The sequence below is a fragment of the Amblyomma americanum genome, chromosome 1 (genome assembly GCF_052857255.1).
Source record: "Amblyomma americanum isolate KBUSLIRL-KWMA chromosome 1, ASM5285725v1, whole genome shotgun sequence".
NCBI lineage: Eukaryota > Metazoa > Arthropoda > Arachnida > Ixodida > Ixodidae > Amblyomma > Amblyomma americanum.
In genome coordinates this window covers 149494663-149516558 of record NC_135497.1, presented here as the reverse complement: position 1 = coordinate 149516558, position 21896 = coordinate 149494663, and the positions used below count along the sequence as shown (strand labels likewise).

Genomic DNA, 21896 nt, shown 5'->3' with positions numbered 1-21896 from the left:
TACCTCATGTTACCGATCGATTACCACTACTACTGCTACTGTACTACTAAGGGCCCATGACGAACAGCTGCGCCAAGACTACCAGAGGACCGGAAATATGTTGCAGTGTCACTGTCCACAGGGCTGCAACAGGTACAGGCGCGGCCAGAATAATACGGAGCACGCGACAGGCGACGTATCAAGGAGAAACTGCATCTAAGCACCACCTATCAACGACAGAAAGAAACACTTGGCCGTCCGCATGCAGCCAGAGTACCTGCCACCGAGCCCCACTCTTTGCTTCAACCCTGGCGTTATGTTTGCTCGAAAGATGCTGAGCTGTTCCGAGCAATTCCGCCAGGTGATGCATTCTTCCAAGCGGGCTGAGTTTATCGTCGATGTCGTGCGCCGAGCACCAAGCTGTGTTGCGTTACGAAGCACGCAGCCTTTCCTTTGCTGCAGGCACGCAGACTATACGTTAAGCAGTGCCGATAGGCCTGCGGCAAAAAAGTGGGTCCGTGCCCCGGCGCCTCTTTCCGCGTGCCGACATGCATAGTTCCTGATGCTCATGCTAGGTAGCGCGCATAAGCAGTTCTCTGTAGATCTGCGACCGTTCCTGTGGTCCGTATTATTCTGGCCGCGCCTGTACATGCTGGTTCGTGAAATATGGAAAGCCGTACATGCCTTAACCTTCGTTAATGCAGTGCTCTGCATGTAAAACGAGCTTTTGGGCAAGTTGGTCACTTTGCTTCCACATAACTGCAGCGTAAAAAATTTTACGAGCACAAAAAAGGGGAGAAACACATACGACACGGACAAAAGCTGCTGGAAGCTCTGCATGTCCACACCACAATACACCATACACCACACCAATACAATACACAATACGCCACACCACAATACACTATAGTAGAATACAACTTGGGAAAAAAGCAGGAAACAACCCTCTAGGGAGGCTTTCCAGAAAAAGGCGTTGACCGTTTGACATTATCTCGTGACTAATCTGCTAGTTTGACATTGCAGGTGGCTGTCGGGAGGCTCTGTGAAATGGAACTTCACTCCAGAGTTGTATTCGACTATAGCACTGCGAAACAATGAATACCTACTGTACTCCTCCTGTCCCAGACTCACAGTTACAGTAGCATTAACATGCAGATTCTATTTTCATGACACTGCTGCAGAGGTGATCTCTACACAAGATGGTCAATATTCTTCGGGGAAAAGAGAAGGAAGAAATAAAACAGCAATATAAGCAGAAGGGTACTAGCAGACCCTGCAGCAGTGCAGGAAAAAAAAAACAAAAAACGCTACACCCACCTGCTGGAAGGCCATATTATACTGGCCCTGGCGCATGAGTAGTGTGATTTGCTGCAGCAGAAGATGAGGGTCAGCAAAAGGGACAGGAGTAGCCATTTTCGAGCGACTTGCTGCACCTTCTGCTACGGCTGCAGCTACAGACTCCTTCAAGACACCATGCATCTCCTCCTTCAGGCTGTTCATTAACTTTTCCTGCTGCCTGCAGATAGTTTTACACACACAAGCATTTGAGGCAGTCTGAACACTCCTTGACAGTGCAACTTCATGCCAAAAAATTATTAATGATTTGCTTTTACTACACTCAAAGCGGCCATTTCTGTCGCAGGGGGTGGGCGCACGCGATGCAGGCGGCACAGCTTTGGGAGAAAGGGAAATAGTTGCGCGCCTGTTCGCGATCTGCCAACGCTAGCAAAGCAACGAATTCTGTCCGTACTTAGCTGTGCCTTTTTGAACCGACTTAGTTTTAATGACTGCTGTGGTGCTGCAGCTAATTTTGCCTGATATAAGCACAAATCCCCCGAGTTTTTCCAGATTATCCAAATTCCCAGAGAATTCCCAGTTTTCACGGTTTTCCCTGTTGGTAGACACCCTGTAAGTGGTATGTGATGTATGACAGATCATTAAAACAGGGTCTGACTGTAATAAAGCAAATGAGACTGCTATATAAATATTTGACTAACCCAGTCAGTGCCTGCAAAAGCCCTGTTTCAAGGCCCTGCAAAGCGTTGTTCACAGCCTCATCAAAAGGTGCCCGAAAATCTGGCGGCACCAGTGCTGCCTGATGGTCTCGCAAGAAGGTTTGCAGGCTACGCTCCACATCTGACTGGACTTTTTTCATAGCTTCAGCTACTTGTTCTTGATTATGTTTATCAATGTGCTCCTGTGCTTGATGAAGAACTGTAAAACAAAATACAAAACAAAATGTGTCATGAACATATGCACAACACAGCCACCTTTATGTTGTGTTAATGCTAGAAAAAAAATCTCCAAGGACCATTGCAGATCACTTTTCATGACTCTCGATTAAATAAATAAAAGTCATAAAGCTGCATTAAATGCAAAGAACTTACACTCCCTGGTACCCTTTTGGAAAATTTCGCCAAGCTGCGAGAACAAGCTATGGCACAGGCGGTCAAGTGATGGCATCAGTACATTTTCCAGAATGTCTCGGCATGTTGTTTCCACATGGGACTGTATGGAAGTACTGGTAGCTTGTGCTACTGCATCAAACATCGCCTACCAGAACAAGAGAAACAAAAGACACACACGTGGTTACGATTAAATCCATAGCAGCAAGAATATATGCACACTTGGAGCAAGTAGAATAAACTTCCTGCTGCTAATCTGCTTTCTTCAGTTTATATACAAGCACTAGCCAAACATTTTAGGGGAGTAAATAAACATTGCCCGACCTACTCGGTAGTACCATTTGAAGCTTGTACGTAATGAACTACTGTTCAGAAGTCATCACAAGAACACTGGCAAGTCCCTTACAGCATAGTACACTGATACCAAGGCTAGAATGAATCAAGGACATGAAAAACAAAACAAAACAAGCACAAACGAATTGTCAGTCTTCCCGTGAGATACTGTACACAAAGACTTTCTTTGCAAGTGTGTAACTGAAGTAAACCACACCTGCCAATGACTGCTGAGAAGACAACGGTGTAGAGGAAGTATGTGGTCAATTACAATTGCTGTTTTTTGCCAAAGTGTGCCAGTTTTAGAGGACCAGGAGGGCTGTTTATTGGCCCAGTTCGACAAATTTTTTTTGTTAATTTCAACACAGCATAAATACTGGAAACTTAAACCCTCATTTGTGACACCTAGACTATGATGCAGATTTAATACTGACACCTCAATAACGAATCAATTGCAGGTGTACACAGTAACCCATGCAATGAGAGTGCAATGTGGGAGCCCACTTATGCCCGCGGCAGCTAGGTGACCATACACTACAGATGGATAAGGCCGCCATAAGAAGCAAAGATTTACGGTTTATGGAGTTTAACGTCGACAAGCTACTCGGGCTGAGGAACGCCGTAGTGAAGGGCTCCGGAAATTTCCACCACCTGGGGATCTTTTAACGCGTGCTGACACCACACAGTACACGGGCCTCTAGACTTTCGCCTCCATCGAAATTCAACCACCGCGGCCGGAGTCGAACCACCGTCTTTCGGGTCAGAGGCTGAGCGCTGTAACCACTGAGCCACCGCAGTGACTATAAGAAGCAAAGGCAAGATCATATTTGAACAGCGCAATAAAACGACGGGACACAACGAAGAAAGGACATCACAAGCGCTGCTGTGTCCCCGTTGTGTCCCGTCATTTTATTGCGCTGTTCAAATATGAATCAATACCAGTTCGCAGCTTTAAGGCAAGATCACTTTGTGTACTCCATAAGTGAGCTGTAAATGTCATGCAGGAGACAAGGGTGCTACAATGTTTACTCCCTACTTTCAGCTGCCCCTTTATAATACAAACACTTGCACACGAGAAGAGTAGCTTTCACACATCTTTTGTATGAGCATAATTACCAATATGAACAAACATTGTTGGAAAGCCTGCAAAGCATGTGCGCACACACACCATGCTTCCATTTCCTGAATAAATGTGTGCTGCTAACTACACGGTAAACACAATATCTTAAAACAAAACAAAACAGAGTGGATTGCACTTCTACCCAAAGACGTTCTAAACGGTCACAAAAAGGGTAATGACAGTGTTGGACTGAGAACTGTAATCCAAACAAGTTGCCAGACAAATCAGAAATGGATTCATATGGGCTTTTACGAGAGTTGACCGGCTCTGCTTTGCACTGATGGCACCTTTCCAGCATCGAATTCCACCATTTTCACTTGTGAAGGCAACACTTTCGGCTATGAGATGCACTGTAGTGAAGGGCTTTGGACTGCCTTTGACTAGGGTTAATTTATACATTTTTGCATTCTAAAATCACTGAAATGCAGTCGCCCTAGCTGGAACCGAACCTCCAAATTCATGCTCGGCTATGAAGAACTATGATCACTGGCCCTCCATAGTTCTTGATTGTCCTAACTCTTTTCCCTGAGAGTAAGTGCACATGAAGGCAATTTTCTTTCAATAAACATTGGAAAAACCTTTCGAATTCAACAACACTGAAATACATACACTGAGAACACTGCAAGCTAGCTGAAACTTGTATATTATTCGCATCATGAAAAATACAAGTTACTTGAATTTCATTTCCAAAATTTAACTCTTGCATAAACATGTTTAATTCTGCCCTTTTGTTGCCAGGGCACCTTTATATAAGACCAAAATATGTGCAAAATGTACTGTTTGTTGTAACAACACCCCTTGACAACAAAAAAAAGAAGATAATTTAATGTCCAAAGAGCAGAAAACCAACCTTGCTTTTGACTGCTTTGATGGTGCTCTCTTTGATGAGAGCTTCAGTTGTTTCCAGTCTCCCAGAAATTTCACACCTTGTCAGGTCAATAATTTTAACAATGGCTGAAAAAAAAAAAAAAAAATTCAGTACCTCTGACTGCATCATGCAATAAGGTTTTGTGTGCAAAAACAACACTGAGGTATGAGGCAGCCTCAGTGCAATGCTCCACATTAATTTAGTTTAACAATGCACACAGATCCCAGCAGTCCTAAGCATTAGGGTTTCAACTCCAATGGCATGCAACTGCAATACCGAGCCCTGTGAACTGGCCAGCAGCCAAATGTCATTTATAGCCATTTATGTCATTTATTTAATCTTGGAAGCGAAGTTGAAATCCATGAAATAAATCGTGATAAGCGAATCTGAACAAACAGGTTTCTTATCACACAAGTTTTGCTTGGAACTACTACTCTGCGAAAAACAAAACACGTTACCATACCAACAACCCTCCAGCATACGCAATGAATAGAGACTTCATTACGAGCACCGGCTGGACTTTACTGCCACTTTGAAGAAGAAAAAAAATAAGACAATCAAGAACCCCATGAGGCAACAATTTAACCTACAGAAGCGAAAGTAATGCCATGCATCTGTCCCCAGAATTCAAGCGCAAGAAGGACAGCACATAGAAAGGAGAACGACGGGATATGCGCTTTTTTTAATGCTGTCCTTGTTGCGCTTGAATTCCGGAAGCTATGCACAAACTTGCCCCGCAAAGTGTCTGTCCCCAAAACATCGCCACTAAAAAGAGAGGAAAGTGAAATGATTGCTTGCACACTGTGCCCCCAAAAGAGATGCTCCAGCAGAACAGAGTGCTCACAGCACTTCTGCATAAGCTTTATTACAGGCCTCCCAATTTGCAATTTTATTATTTCTGCCTCCAGCCATTCGACCGAAACAAACGCGTGCAGGTTTATGTCGCCCTTCAAAATACAATCTCCATTCAGAAAATCCGGTCGCTGCTGTCATTTTAAGCACGCTAGTGCATCTTACAAAAATCAATTTCATCTTTCAAGTTTGCCCCATGCAAAAAGAACATGGTGCATACAACAAACAAAACAACACTCGACTGCTCCTTCAATCATTGTCATGCTACCCCCTCATCATTGGTTCTGGTGAACGCTGCCACCATTCATGAACGTTGCAAATAGAATCAGCAGCACAGAACCATCTGGTCTACACTGTGACAACAGATATTCCTTGATACATATAACTGATTACAGTTAAGATATGTCAAGAATGACACAAATTTTTTTTTTTACACTTATAGACATTCAATATTCATATTCGTAGTTATTAGTCATAATGATCTCACATAACTGCAAGCAATCAATTTAATGCAGCTGATGCTTCCAGACACAATTCTGCTCTATTTTCATACTTTGAAAACATGCAAGCTTGGCAGCAATTGCAAAAATAAGCACCTGCTCATAAAACCAGTACTCACAAGGGACAACAGTAATCTTGAACTCGTTGGCGATGAATTTCTCCAAGTTGATACCGAGCATGGCATCCAAGCTTTGAGCCACCATGGTAGACTGCTTTTCTACGCCAACTTTTTGTAGCTCAGTCAACTTTGAAATGGCATTTTCGAGCCTTGCAACTACCACACGAGTCAAGAATAGAAGCTGTGTGGGCAGAAATACGAAACAAAACACATGAAAATGCCAACAATCACAGTCTCTGTCTCATGTAGCCTGTCTCATGGTAGATCTCACTTGCACATGCAGAAATTTTCATTTACGACAGCACAAAATCAATTCCAAGTCTGAAAGAGAAAATCCTGCGACAAAAATGCAACAGAGAGAAAGACAAAAAAAAGCTCCCCAAAGGATACAAGAAGTTCGGTTAGCCTTGCATTCAGCCAAAAGACTTGAAACCAGGTCCTTCTCATGAGACTGCCACTCTTGCAACTTTTGAAGTTGGGCATGATCTTCACGTAGCTGTGAGCTCAGAGTGCCCACGGTCTGTGTCAATGCATTATTTTCCTCCAGATGCTGAGAAATAAGCAGTTCTAGCCTGCTGAGTGCATGAGCAGAGTTTTGGTCTTGCTCAAGTGGATCCGCACCAACCTCCTGGTCACACCTGAAGAACAAGAAACCAAAAACTTTTTTTTAATGGTAGCTAAGGACAATCAAGATGCGGTGGTGCCAACAGGACAATGTAAACAACATTTCAGATTTTCTATTTCAACATCCAACTATAAGGTTGTCCTTCATTAAAGAAAAGCCAAGTACATCATATAAGAGATTGCAGAATCATAGAATGTGACTTCCAAGAAGCCTATGCATATTTAGTGAGTACCACAGTATGGGCATAATATTTCAGAGCACGCACTTCTCACACCTGACCTAAAGAAAATGAAGTCCATTATACCTATGTTATACCCCTATCACACAACAAAATTTGATGTAATCCGAATCGAATGGCATTAGCATCTAGTGTCACTAATCGGCAGCTACAGGGGAACATTCAATGTAATTAGTTTGAATGACGTTCGCGATAGAATGAGTTTGGGGAACCCATTCGCATTCGATCTCAACCCGAATGTATACTCGGGACACCAGATATGCAGCAGAAGAAGAGACGCGAAAAAATAACGTGCGCACCACACAAGTTAGAAATTGTTTCTATATAGCTCTGTTAAAAATGCTAATGTAGTGTGAAACTATTTGCACTAGAGGTTGTCGTGGTTAGCTATTACTTTCAGTCTCAGCAGCAGCCAACTGCAGCAGCATGGCCCCGCCTGCGACTGTCGATCATTTCGGGTTGAGTGTTCGTTGTGGGTTGGCATTCCATACTATATACTTCCTATATACTTACTATATAAGTACTTAGAGCACGGAAGTACTTAGAGCTATAACTCTGCACTCCGGATTTGTGGTTGACTTAACACTTAGCCTGGCTTTTGATGGGCAAACTGCTGCAGAATGGGCGGAAATAATATCTTAAGCCTATAATATTGCACAGAAATGTCCTCACCAGCTTTTAAAATACACAATTTCAAACACCTTTTATATGTGCTGATGTCCTTTAAATGTACTTTTTTTTTACTGATCACTGCTATCATTTGCAAATGACATAATAAACCATCATATACAGAATGGGTGAGAAAATTTAAAATGCAGAAACGTACTCAGTATTATTGTCGCTGCACCCGTATGTGCCTAAGTTACCCCGAACGAGAGTACAGTAAAACCTCATTGATACGTCCCCGGTTCATACGATTTCCCGGTTCGTACGCTCAACATCGCGGACATTAAAAAAAGCCCCATAGAGTTACACTGTATTTTTTCCCGGTTAATACGTTCGCGGAAAACACGATTTCCCGGCTACTACGTTTAGAATTTCGACAAACTACGGTCGTATAATACGTTTATTGACCAACCACACATCTGCAAACATACAAGTGGGCCAAACGAGAGGGCACGCAACGTGATTTTTGCGGCAGTCACCCGTTGTGGCGGCTTCTCTGCAGTACCTCGATGCCACAAGGTGAAGCATCATTAAACGGCGCGCTAGCATTCTCGATGGCCGTTTCTGCGGGGACGCGGTATGAAGAAGAGAAACGCTGAGGTTTCTTCGCGGTGCGTAAGGGAAAGGAGGCGAAGCTTCTTACGAGCTACAGCGATGCGTATATATACGAACGGGCCGGGTCTGGGAAACGCGGCTTAAAAAGCAGAAACACTGTGACAATCAGCCGCCGCGGTGGCTTTTCCACAATACCTGGAAGTAAAGGGGCGAGGCATCCGAAAAATGACGAGGAAGAGATTTTGGTTACTTTCGTCACTGCTGTCGACGGACCGGATGCGTTACGAATTTCCTTCCGCGCTAAAGACAGCGCGAACGCGGACTGCAATCAGCGAGCACTGGAATAGGATCTGTTCAGCTCTTATGCCGAGAAATGCCAATCGACATTTTTATAAAGTGAAGTCGATAAATGTCTTTTTACCCCATTCAACCGTTACATTTCTCAAAATCAGGCGGTTTGGATCATACGTTTTCCCGGATAATACGTTTTTCCCGCAGTTAAAAAATAAAACGTATCAACGAGGTTTTACTGTACATGGCAGAAGCATGGCACATATAAACAGATATAACAAAACTTTCTAAAATAAATTTCTTATTTCACAGTGTAGCCATGAAGGCGGCTGTTCATAAACAACTACAGAATAATTTTAACAAGAACATGAAAAAGACCACACAGCCATTTTGATGGCACTTTTTTAAAATGTTGTAAATGTTAGCTGTGATGCCAGCAGAACCTCATTAATACATTTTTATGAGGAAATATAATAGAATACAGGGAAAAAACACAATTTGTGCAGGATAAAAAAGAGACATTCACATCTGCTTTCACGCTGCTGTCTTGACAGTTCTTTGCCATTATCAAGGCGAGCGCAGCTCAATGCTACAGGCATGCAACACAAAATTACAAGGCCAGCAGCTGAAAGCAAATGGAGATGACAGTGATAATACAGCACACTTTTTATGCCTTCCCACACTCATGTGTGCCCTGAACAACTACCCAGGCAAGTGGATAACCAAATTGCAAATGGTCCTGTAGTTTCAGATTCCAGCACAATGCATGCTCTGGAGGTTACGAGAAGAAAACTAACTAATCATAAGTTCGCTCTAACACTACCTACTGCTCGTCACGAAAAGTTGCTACCATGAGCGATCTGGGTAAATAATGCACAGTTTGCATTTTAATTTTAGCGCAACTAATTTGCATCCGAATTTACTGGTTTCTTTTTTTTTATGACATGGTACTACATACATCCAGATGGGAGTGACCACCAGCATTAAATGCATACAACCCATGGTTCACCGCTGTAATTTCAGATGACCATTTTTCTGTAAATAAAAGTGCATCTAACTGCAACAAGCATGTTGTTTCGAGCCTTTTTTTTTTTCTGGTGAAAAAAAGGGGGGGAGGAGCATTACAAACGGATAAATACAGTACTGTCCAGGCAAATATAATATAAAAACCACTACTGATTGGAAAAATGTGAAAACTCAATACAAAGGCAAATATTCCCATTGTCATTCATTAAATGTAACAAGCACTTGTTGGTGCAACATGTAAAGCTTTTCTAGTGCCAGTTGACTTCTACCTCGTTTTGTGTACTTTTAGTGTGTAAGATTTTCATGGCATATCCAGGCATGCGCATGCATAATATATACTGTGTCCTTGCAAGAGGAGTGAAATGTGCTGCTGTGCACTAAAAAGCGCTCTACTGTATCAGCAAATGAGCAACCACAACGACTAGCCCTCTACAATTTGAAACGCAGGTGGAAGCAAATTATAGCAGCTGGGCACCAATGCCAAGCACTACGACACCTACACTGTGGTAGTGGTTGGAGCAACATGAAATCCTTCAGTTTTTTCTGGGGGCCGGGGCCATCCTGCATCCCCGACTTCCTGGCCTTCACTTGCAGGTGGAGTCAGGAGGGATGGTTCATGTGCTGCAGCCTCAGTTTCTCCAGGATGAGTCTCGTCAGCTGCAGAATCATAGTCCAAAGTTGGATCCAACTCATCATCATCCTCTTCCTCCTCGTCTGTACTATTTCCAGCTAGATGAAATTGACACAAACACCAATCAGCAGAGATAAACATCCAATTAACATTGTCTCGGCATTTATCTGGAACCCTTAGTTGAGTAAAACAGTCTTTTTCAATTCTTGTACCCACGGGAAACGCTATAAAAAAAAGGGTTGAACCCAATTTCTAAACCCACCATTTTGAGAATTTGCCTCTTAACTGCAAGCTGCCAAAGGAAATCTGCAGATATCAGAACCATGCATCAGAGATGTCTCTTAACATGCTGTAAACCTCTTTTAACAGCTGTCATCTGAAATATATCCTCATTTCAAAGTAATTTCAAAATGTACAGTAAACCCTGCTACAACAAACACCACAATGCAGTTTCTCCAATCTCCCATCAGCAAACCACACAAGATAATGCAAGTAATCAACCAAGTTTTATAACAGTAAGTATAATATTATGCATTTTAATACCATCACTGATATTCCTTGTGGATTGGCACATGGTGACCGCATCACACACCAGTGACACCACACACGTCCCATGATGTACGAATTATAATAGTTACAGTTCAAGGCACTTGCCAGAGGATAGATTTCCTCTCCAACGCACAAAAAGTAAGCATTGACTGTACAAAAATTAAGCGACTCTGCAAATCGAGGACTGTACAATCAAATGTATTGTAGTCCTGACTCTTTCATCACTACATCTGAATAGTTCTTTGAGCGCTATCAAAGATATGAGGCGTGCCGAAGCCACGTCCTTGTGCTGCAGATTATAGCACCTTGACTGTCACGTCCTTCATTGAAGAATCACTACAGTGACATTGGTCGACATCTATGAGTGCAATAAAAAATGTTTTGTGTGATTTGACATTAATTTTGCAAGATAAGTGTTTTGCTGAAGAGCAGCAACACTGAAAAACGGTTTTCTTCAGCACATCCCTGTAGAGAATGGTAAAAAAAAAAACGTTTACCATATAAACCTGTGTAAGGGCCGCACCCAAACTTTCCCCGACCCACATGGCAATAGCCTTTGAAATGCATGCGCCGTGGCAGCGAGCAACGGCTCGCTTCATCACGCAGGCCACACATGCACACAGGAGCTTCTCGGTGCCGTCCACGGACGACACCAGAGGCTGTGGGTCGGGTGGGCATCATCATCGTCGTCGTCAACTTCCTCCACTGCGAGCTCCTGCTATCCATATCGGCATCAGTATCACCACCTCCATCTTTTTGTAGCTGTCAAAGGCACGGGAGTTGTGGTACCGTAGTCGTTCACCTAGTTGTGTTCTTCATGTGCTGCCGCCGGGCATTGCAAGTTTAGCACAATGGGCAAGCACCTTAATAGCTACACGGCTGGAAGTTTGCTCTCGAACACGGCAAGCGTGCGACAAGCCGGACATTCACCGTGGACAAGAAGTGCATCCGATGATGGTACAAACAAAAGGATGCATTGAAGAACACAAGCTGCAAAAAGCGTGTTGCTAGACACTCCTGTTAGAAAAAAACAAGTGTCGCAATAATGTTTGGGTGCTTCCTTGCTGTTCGTAGACAGCAATGCATTTCTGCAATGCCGCAAGGCGGTGACAACACACAGGAATTTGTGCACTCTCCTGATTGCATGCGAAGGTTTGTAGCGAGTTGCAAAGTGTAAACAAAAATTATGGGAACACTTAATTACATTATGTGTTGACTATGCGATAGCATCGGAGCTTCCTGCATTTGGCTTCAGTCTCCTTTACTCTTACAGTGGTGTTGGCTTGGTGTCTCGAACGCCCAACACTTCTGAACACGCCCAAGAGTGAGAGGCAACTCATGGCTGCTGTTTTGACTGCACTGGCTCATGCAAGCTTTGCCACACTACACACCATCTAATAGCTCAGCAGACATCTAGCGGCAAGTAGCATGCGCCGATTGGCTAGGCCTCGCTACGACATCGCACTTCACGCCAGTCAATCAGCATTTTCTTGGATGCCACCAGTTATCAGCTTCTTCATCCAGTGAGCCTTCTATGCACTCATATACCAGCAGATCTATAACTATAAGACTCAGCTCAACACCACAGAAACAAAATACAAAAGTGATTGCCGACGGACTACTTTGTTGGCTGCTCTGGCTTCATATCTTTTTGGCATCCCAGACTTCCGACTTCAGTGCATTTAACTTCCATGTCAGATCACGTGCACTATATTCCGTTTCACACATAGCAGGCAACGCTGAAGAGGCTGCGGAACTAGTGTGTCTGCAAAGCCATATTACTCTGCTTATCAATTATTCTTCTTGAAACATCAGAGTGTTTGGACAAAAACAACGAGCAATATAAAACAAAGTGGAAGCATTGAAAATCACGGTCGACCTTTGAGGGACTCAGTGCTCGGGCCCTCTGGCTATAATAAGCACTGAGTGTGAAATACCTTTTGCGAAGGGACGGAGTCAGAGCGACTTTCCCTACCAGCTACGTACTACCGTAAAAACCGGAATATAGGTCGAACTTTTTTTCAAAAAACCATGGTGAAAAGTCGACCCCCGTCTTATATACCGGTCATTGGCGGGAAAAATACGGAAGTCTTGCAACAATGGGTGGCTGAAGTCAACAGCCTCCATCGCCATCAGCAGCAGTGCCGCCATTTTGCGTTTCAGTAGATCATGGAGGAAAGAAGTTCCGTGCAGTAGATGCAAAGCGGAAGCTAACGGCAATTTACCGTCGCCTTCAAGAAAAACACGATTGAGTACGAGGAAGCTCACGGGAACCTGGCGGCACAGCGCGAATTTGGAGTATCCGAAAAGAGCATTCAGTACTGGCGGAGGCAGAAGCTGCGTATTACAACTTGCAGCAACCAGAAGAAAACATCATTTCGTGGGCAGACCGTAATGTGTCGAGAATAGGAAGGAAACGTTGCGCTGCGAGCAAGATCGCTGCCTGTGACTGCCGAATGCATCCGCGTGAAAGCGGCAGAGATCGCGCGTGCCTCTAGACTCACGAGGGCGCAATTCAAAGGCTCGCCATCCTGGTTGCGGCGATTCATGAAGAGGAGGGCTTTGCTCTACGGCGCCGTACTTGCCTGTGAAACAAACACGCGGGCCGATTGGTGCGCGATATTGTTGAAAAATTTTCCGGGTGTGCATACAAGCAGCATTTAAATGAAATTAAATACTGTCACCATTGTGCAACCTCTCGAGTCGCATTTGTTTCAAAGTAAGGATGTCTTTCGGTACTTTTCCCATTGAAAAAGATTTTTCATTTTTAGAATTGGTTAGTTAGGGGGTCGACCTATATTCCGGTCCGACCTATAGTCCGGTTTTTACGGTATACTGCCGCATGTCATGCTTATGTCCCGAAGTCTCGAGTCGCAGGACAAAAATTTGGCAAGAGGTAAAGCGAAGTCCAGGAAGTGCCATTCACAGCACTTAAGGTTTGTCGCAACGAGATATGCTTGTGTTCACTTTGGCTGTATGGCGAACAACTTTTTGGGCATAGATTAGCCTGCGCGAACAGGCGCGCTAGCTTTGGCAACGTTGACTGCTATGTATGAAATGAAGTATATGCAACTGCCACGCTGTTGCCAGTGTATACTGACAGCTCAACATTTGCCTATATCCATAGTGATGTGATCGCAAAGAAGCATATGGGAACTTCTAGAAAACTATCGATCTATTCTCCCAGCCGCTTGGCAGACAGGTTAAAATGCCGTATTTACCCGATTATAACACGAACCAGTTTTTCATGGTCAGAAAGAAAAAAAGTGCGACGCCCTCAATTGTAACGTGCACCAGATTTGGATGCTTCGAAAAAGAAATGAATCTTTTCTCTAGAAGCAACCAACCTTTATTGCAACTGCTCTAAGGTCATGAAGTAAAATGCGCCACTGCCTCACTCGTTTTTCCTCATTTGGCCAAGAAGATCGTAATCAGTCGCTGACGCTGTCTGAAGCCTCCCTGTTGCTCTCAACAGCCCAAAGCATTTCATCCTCAGTGCCATCCATAGCATTTGAAATTCTGCACTTCTTGAAGGCCTCGTTGACCATGCCAAACAGGACCGAGCATCATGCATCCTTCATACATTCCACAAAGTCCTGCAGTGATGCATGCTTCATCCTGTTGCTTGATGTGAATCTGTGGCAGCCATTAACAAGCCACTCCGTGTAGAGCACCCGGAGCCTGTCCTTCACCAGTTTGTGGAGAAGACATTCAGCTGCTGCAGCTGCGATGTTATGCCTCCGGGCATGGCAACAAGGTCCATGTTGCATGCGGTGAGCTAGTCCTTCATGTGCTCATCTGGTGCCTGAACACATCAAGAACAAGCATGACTTGCAGACCTAAACTGCCGCCAGGCCTTTTCTACCAAACGCTGTAGATCCAGTTCAAGACTGCGCCTGTCTCCATCCGCCCATTCTCATTGGCGAGCATAATAACATCGCTTGGGAACACTACACTTTTTGGGAGCCCCAACTGCAGTGCAGCAAAGCATTACAGAGACCCAGTCTTCTCTTGGCCGGCGGATAAAATGCACAGTTGTCTTGCTCCCTTCGTTTCTACTGCTGTGGTGGCAGGCCTATCAAAGCAGAACAGCATTTGGACGGCATTTCAGATTTGCCCGAGCTGGTGCCTGTGCTTACGGCGCAGACACCAAAGAGTAGAATGGGCAAGGAAAAAGATATAAATACAAAATTGCCCAGCCCGCAGCACAGACCACAGTGCAAGAATAGGAGAGGTGCCAGAACAGCGAAACACGGATAGGAGCAGGGGTGTCGCGACAGGTGTACCCGTTTCGGCCACTTGCCACCAGATGGCATGGAAGTAGGATACCGCTGCTCTCTGTTGTCACAGTGTACTCTTGAGCTCTTTTCAATACGCATTCAACCTTTTCAACATGCTGGCTTGTGGTTTATGCAAGTTTAACATTCCAAAGCGACTCAAGCTATGAAGGACACCGTAGTGAAGGGCCCCGGAGATTTCAACCATGCACTGACATCGCACAGCCCACGGGGCTCAAGAATTTCGCCTCCACCGAAATTCGACCCTCGCAGCCAGGATCGAACCCGCGTCTTTCGGGTCAGCAGCTGGCCTGCTTCCTGCTTCCGATGATGAGCGATAGGAGAAATGCGATGTGACAACCTTCAAAGTCCACAGAATCTCTGCGTTCGTCACCAGCTCGTGTGCCTTGCAAGCATTGTCTAGCTTTCCCGATTGCGAAGGAGGCAGGACGGCTCATTGCTGCCCCGTACTTGGAACTAAATACCTTCGCACAGAGCTGTGGGCTGCAATCTTCATGACGCCAGCATGCTTAGCACTCTTTATATGGCTATTTAACACTGACTCGCCCATGGTGGCAATATCGAAGGTCTTACTGCGAGGCCAGCATCTTGCGCGGTGCTCACTCGTCGTATCTGGTGCAATCCAGTCTTTGAAAGCATCCTTGTGAAGCCATGCGCTTTGAAATTTGCTTTTCCCAAGCATTTTCTTTGTAGTCAGATGCTTCAGCCGCAACAAGTCGGGTGCAGAACCGATGGCACAATGCAATGCCGTCAACCACCATAACAAAGCACCAAGATCGGATTGGTTTGAATCGGCTCAAGGTGGCTTCAGAGCCAAGTCGCTCCAATGTGGCTAACCGTTGCGCAACATTGGCTACATTAGCACAAACTGATTTTTTACGCCTGAAACACACATATTGAAAGACGATATTGAAAATACAAATAGTTTAAATGCTTTTTTTCTGATTAATAGCCATTTGCATGTACTACGCTAGGAATTTCAAGGATTTTCAAGGAGCAGCAAAAAGTCCAGCATTTTCAGGGGCCTTCAAAACGAAATAATTAAATTCAAGGGTTTTCAAGGACCTGTGCGCACCCTGTAAATTATGCTTGCGCACATAGGACTACAGTCCAATCCAGTTATAACGATATTGAGAAAACTGGAGAATCCAATCTTATAACAGATTATCCTTATATCTAAGCCATCAAAAAAGAGAAGCAAAAAGAACACACCCACATATTCTTCCCCCATGCATGTAGGTATTAGACCATGCAAGTAGCCACCGCCACCTGTGCTGCTGTCAAGGATGCAAAGCGTCGTGGCACTCCACCAAGTTCCCAGAGGGGACCGCCCCCACCGGAGCTCCATCAAAACAAACACACCATGATGTTATCGGCATACAGTGTCTTGGCACGCTGCCACGGTCTGTGCCGTAGACATCGTGAAAAGGAAGAACGTGCTAAGAAAAGCTAATGCTTAAAAAAAAAAGTAAATTCTTAAAGAACTGCGGAAACTATGTTGGTGTGAGAAAGCGTTAAGGGTGGCGGCCAAGCAAGCTCTTCCCACCTCCTTCCTGCGATTGCGATGATAATAGCGCTCAGCTCCCAAGGCCATACGCAACACCACCTCACTTATTTTGCCACGCCTGTCCATTTGCAGAGTTTTCATGCCATTCACTTTAAGATATTTTAATTTTTATTAAACTTTCAGACAAATTTTGGTGGTAAACACCATCTGGACGCCCAGAATTCCATCGTCGTATCAGTTATTTTGCTGATCATTGTACCATTATATATGGTGCATTTCTACATAGGGGCAATGGAAGAATTGATAAATCTAGAGAATTTGATCATTATAAGCGATATATCATCATATCTGGTATCGTTATAAGTGGATTAAATGGTAGCAGAAGAGTTGAACATATCGCTTGGATTGTATGTGCCTGGAACTAGTACTTCATTCGACACAAGGCATACATAAGTCTAGAACTTAAGAATTGGACAGCGAGACTGTGACAGTTAGTTGAGAGAAAAGAATATCCCAAGTCTACTCATGTACATAAGAACTGTGAAGCACGATTAATGGACATAAGAGCATTGCAAACCATTAGCCAGCATCTCCGATGGAGCCATGATGTCAGCAACCTCTTGGCTTGATGAACTGGCTGTACTTCTCTGAGACAACTTTCGCTGAGGTGGGTCAGACAGTTCGCAATCTCCATTGGTGGTAGCAGCTTTGGCCACAGCAGCATCCCCTCCAACCCCTTTCCGTGACAAGTCAAGCACACCACTGGCTGCTCCAGGCGAGGCCAGTGATCCTGGCATCGGATTACAGCACAGCTCACCTGGGACCGGCGTTGATGTATTCCGAACACACGGTGATGTAGTGGGTGGCAGTGGGTCTAGCAAAAGAAGCACAAAATCACAAACATTAGCATAGAAGGATATAAAACCACCAATCTGGCACACCATACCATTGAGGTATCGCTTCAACTTACTGCCAATATACCGGAGGAAGGGGTCAGTAGTTGTGCACAATCTGAAGCTCCTCAAGACTAAAACTTGCCGCACATCGTGTGCACAGACACCAGACGCTGAATGATTTCACAAGCTCGCCGTATGATGCCTGTACTGAATTCGGCACATCTCCGACGGACGCACAGTTTGAGACAAGGTATAGACGCGAAAGTGAACTTGCCGCTGAGGGAACTGCGCTGTGCTTTCAGTACGAAGGGACCGGAGTGAAAAGGCGAAGATGGCAAAACAGCTAGAACCGACAAAAGGATAATGCAAGCACTCAGTCGGCGTTGGCCTTCGTAATAAGGCCTAGCGACTAAAGCCAAAATCGGCATCATAACTGGCGATATACAATCTGCGGTGGCTTGTGCATAACAAGAGGAGTCTTGTCTGCCATCAAAAAACCCAGTTGTTGATGGTTTTACGATATAAAAGTCAGGGTTGCGGTGCATTTTGCTGCGAGTATCCTCACTACGCTTTGAAATGCACCACCATTTACTTTCGTGCCCACCATCTCCGTGAAGCCGTACGCCTTTCATGTGCTTTGCTGCTACCTCTTCCCATATTCGGGACGAATAACTTTGCATAGATTAGTTCCGAAAACTGTAGGTGCTGTTACAATTTTGTGAGGCGTACAATGTCCAAGAATACCCTGTGGGTGCAAAGCGTCGATGCACACAAAATATCCGCCCTTTAGCTTGAATTTCGCTTTGTTTGATCAAGTTTTCGACAAGGTTCGACTGTACAGATTATATGGCGGCTTTGGCATTGGCGGCGAGTGGGAACGAGCTCTGAAAAATCGAGCAGTCAGTTGCGATACGTCTGAAATTTCAAATGCTCTTATACATAGGCTTTAAAATTTTCTAGAATGACATTTTATATTTCCACTGTATTATTATATTTTGACCACTGAAATTCACTCTTCAATAAAATAAAAACTAATCATCCACTAAAAAAAAAGTGCTTACAACACAGTGTTCCTTATTCTTTCTATTATCTAGCAATGCAATAATAACCAGTTTTTGCTAAGCGGTTATTTTGTTATTGTTTACACTAACTTGAGAGCATTGTTTGTAACTATCCCGCTCGAAACAAAACTTGTCAACCGAAAAAACAAAAACTTTTTTGAAATCCACAAAAGAACTGCACAAGCACTCCAATGTTTTATTATTATGGTTGGATATAATTATTATCGTTATAATTTATTATTATGGCTATAATTAAACGGTCACAAGCCGTTTGGAACCTACTGGATCTTGGATGGTTATGGGAGGATTATGGATTATGGGAGGATGGTTATGGGTTGGGCATCCATTTTCAACTTAGTTCCTTTATAATCGGGAAATCTGAGCATAATACTATGATGCCTCCAAGTGCTGTAAACTTTATGGATAATTGATACCATCAATTTTTACCATCAACTGATACCATCATCAAGCTTTTGGTCTACTGTAAAAAAAAAAAAAAGAAAGAGTGGGCTACCACACGAGCAAAATGAAGAAAAGCAAGACCACAAAGGAACTTAGCTACAGATGTGCTGGATTTTAACCACCCTGGATGTTGCTTTAAGGACATTTATTTGTAGTTACTCGTAACCTTTCTTGTTTTTCTTGAAACTCGCTTTTTTGCAACACCCTCATAAGCGAGAAATCCTAATTTTATCCCAGTGCAAAATTTTATATCAACTTTCTACACTTATTTCTTCTATATGTAGCTGGCAATGGTTATGGGTTGGGCATCCATTTTCAACTTAGTTCCTTGATAATCGGGAAATCTGAGCATAATACTATGATGCCTCCGAGTGCTGTAAACTTTATGGATAATTGATACCATCAATTTTTACCATCAACTGATACCATCATCAAGCTTTTGGTCTACTGTAAAAGCACAAGAATTAAAATGGTGCAATTTCGTTTCTTACTGCAGCATTTTTTTGAAACCTGCCTACACAAACACCGTTGTTTTTAATCATTCCACTATTACTAAATGACAATTGATGGTATCAATTATTCTGATTCACTGTACAGGTCCTGTCTTGATGTGTATAACATCAAAAGCAATTTGACTTGCAATGAACTAAATTAAAACTGTCCCTGCTGGCATCAGAGGTATGCTTTTAAAAAACTAGGATAAAACAATGCCCTTCTTAAGATCCGAGGTAGAAATTTCGCAAGTGGGACCACTTCACAAAGGGGACCATTTGGAACTACCAGGTTCAAAAAATAATAATGGAAATTTCAATTAGAACCAGTTGGATATTTCAGTTGCTTCCAACTAGATTTTGAATTTGGTTCCACATGATTTTTAAGGTGCAAAAGAAAAACTATATGTGAGGACTGCAGGGTAACGCTCAGCCTGGTATACCATGTTTTCTTAAGAGAATTGTGTATGCCGTCATGGAAAATGACACACACACATACAAGCATACATCACACACAAGGAACACATATACTATGGTTGAACATTAGTAAAATTGGCTCGTGTACATCCTGAACAGAACAACACACTACTGCTCCTACATATATACCCCACTTATGACGCTCTCATACTAGGACCAGTGGTGCTTGCCCATTGAGCGCAGTTGTTTCCTAAATTTCGACCGCAGTGACTGAGCAAATGATGAATGCAATTCAGTAAGTTAAAGGGACTATGCAATGAATAAAAAGCTGCTTGTAAATGCTTCCAATGCTTAGAAATGATGCTAAGAAGCATTCACACCAAGTATGAGTCTTCGGAACTGAGCCGGCAATTTATTATGAGTTTTTAAAATTCGCGGGCCGATGAGGCATGAGGACAGGCATGAGAACCACAAACAGTAACATTCATATTATCCCTAACCTAGGCAAAGCGGCATAGATAACGGTGCCAGTTAGAGGCAGCGGGTGGGCGTAACTCCGGCACCAACAGGGGTGCCACTCACGGCGAGGAGTGCCGCTACTGCAGGAAAAGCTCGCTGTCGCGCGAGCTCCAACAGCTGCAATTCAATCACAGCAGCAGGTCCAAGGTTGAATGGCGGGTCCTGCTGCATTCTTAGTTAACTAGACCGCTGAAGTTGTTGTATCGTTGTCTATTGCACAGGCTTGCACATGCGATATTTCACTACGAATTTGGTTTGACAGCTTTAGTCACTAGATCGCGCTTGTCCCAAGGCAAACGTTGCATCACAACCATAGCTTAGTCGGTTACCAGAGGTTGAAGCTGTTGATGCAAATTGCATGCTACAGTAATTGAGATTGGCTCCCAACACGTCACTCAAGAATATATGTGGTAAGCTTTGTGCTGGTAGCGCGAAACCAAATGACACCTACCCAGCTTATACCGCTCGGCACTGCACTGTTGTAAAAGCTAGACTCTGACCTCTGGCTAGGGGATCGCTATATTAGTGCAAATTTTTCTGGGAGAAAAAAATCCCTTGGAACAAATTTCTTTTGAGCACAAATTCTCATCTGTTGAACCCCTGTACCCTTTAAAAGCCTTTATATGATGATTTCAGAAAACAACGGCACAAGGGGAAGGCACTTTTGCTGCGGAACCTGTTTCTACATAAAGCATGCAGCGGTACATGAATCACTGGGAAAGTTTGGGCGCACATTGAAAAACTATGTAGATTTCCCCACTTTTTTTTTTCTCCATTTAATGAACCCTTCCTCCAACTGATGATTTAACTTTTCTAGAAAAAAAGTGGGTTCATTAGATGAGTAAATAAGCAACTGAGTAAATAATGCAGCGCCATTGCGCGGAAGCCACTGTCCCAGTGGTGCACTAGGGTGAAAGCAAGGAGTGATCGCTCGTCTGATAGTTATTAAGACTGAATAATGTAAAATGGGCAAGCTAGATTAAATACAGACAAGGGCACATCGGTTCTGTGTGAAGAACGACTTCGAAACTGCCGTCAGGGCACGGGAGCGAGCGTGCGGGCATCTGCCCGCACCTAGAATTGCAGCAGCATGCAGCGGAGGTGCTCGTGCTACTCCAGCAATCAAGAAGATGAAAACCCGAAAAAAAAAAAAAGCCATCACAGTCAGCAGTTTTTATAGCCTGCAGGTTATGTTGCGAGCCAACGTGCAATCCTCCGCCAGCGCTGCAACATGTGGCCCTTGCCACTGCTGCATAGTTGATACAGTTTCAGCGTCGCGCTGATAGCAGACATACGCCCGACTTCGAGGCTTGCCAAATTTATTTTAGAGACCTTGGAGAATATAAGCGGGATGTGAAGAGAGTCCGTATCCCAAGGCAAAAAGCGGAGGCCGCGGCCACCTTGTCAATGCGATCGTGCGCTGATAGCCGGTGCGCGCTTCGTCGGCTGCGTTTGTTCTACAAAATAACGCTGGACAGAAGGCTCAAA

General features: G+C 44.0%; 1 protein-coding gene across 8 annotated transcripts in view; it reads right to left on the bottom strand.

Annotated features, from left to right (window-relative positions):
* Positions 1-21896, bottom strand: part of Ge-1 (Enhancer of mRNA-decapping protein 4 homolog Ge-1) — an 89249-nt gene that overhangs the window by 11559 nt on the left and 55794 nt on the right. For 2 of the 8 annotated variants that reach the window (XM_077647289.1, XM_077647288.1), the window contains exons 17-24: positions 17140-17436; positions 10078-10234; positions 6567-6814; positions 6177-6332; positions 4688-4791; positions 2367-2532; positions 1977-2193; positions 1297-1495 (exon numbers count right to left, since the gene is read on the bottom strand). In XM_077647289.1, coding sequence (XP_077503415.1) covers positions 1297-1495; positions 1977-2193; positions 2367-2532; positions 4688-4791; positions 6177-6332; positions 6567-6814; positions 10078-10234; positions 17140-17436 — 1544 coding nt within the window. Of the gene's footprint in view, positions 1-1296; positions 1496-1976; positions 2194-2366; positions 2533-4687; positions 4792-6176; positions 6333-6566; positions 6815-10077; positions 10307-17139; positions 17437-21896 lie in introns of all 8 variants that reach the window. The other 6 variants (XM_077647293.1, XM_077647292.1, XM_077647287.1 and 3 more) reach the window with 3 other exon arrangements.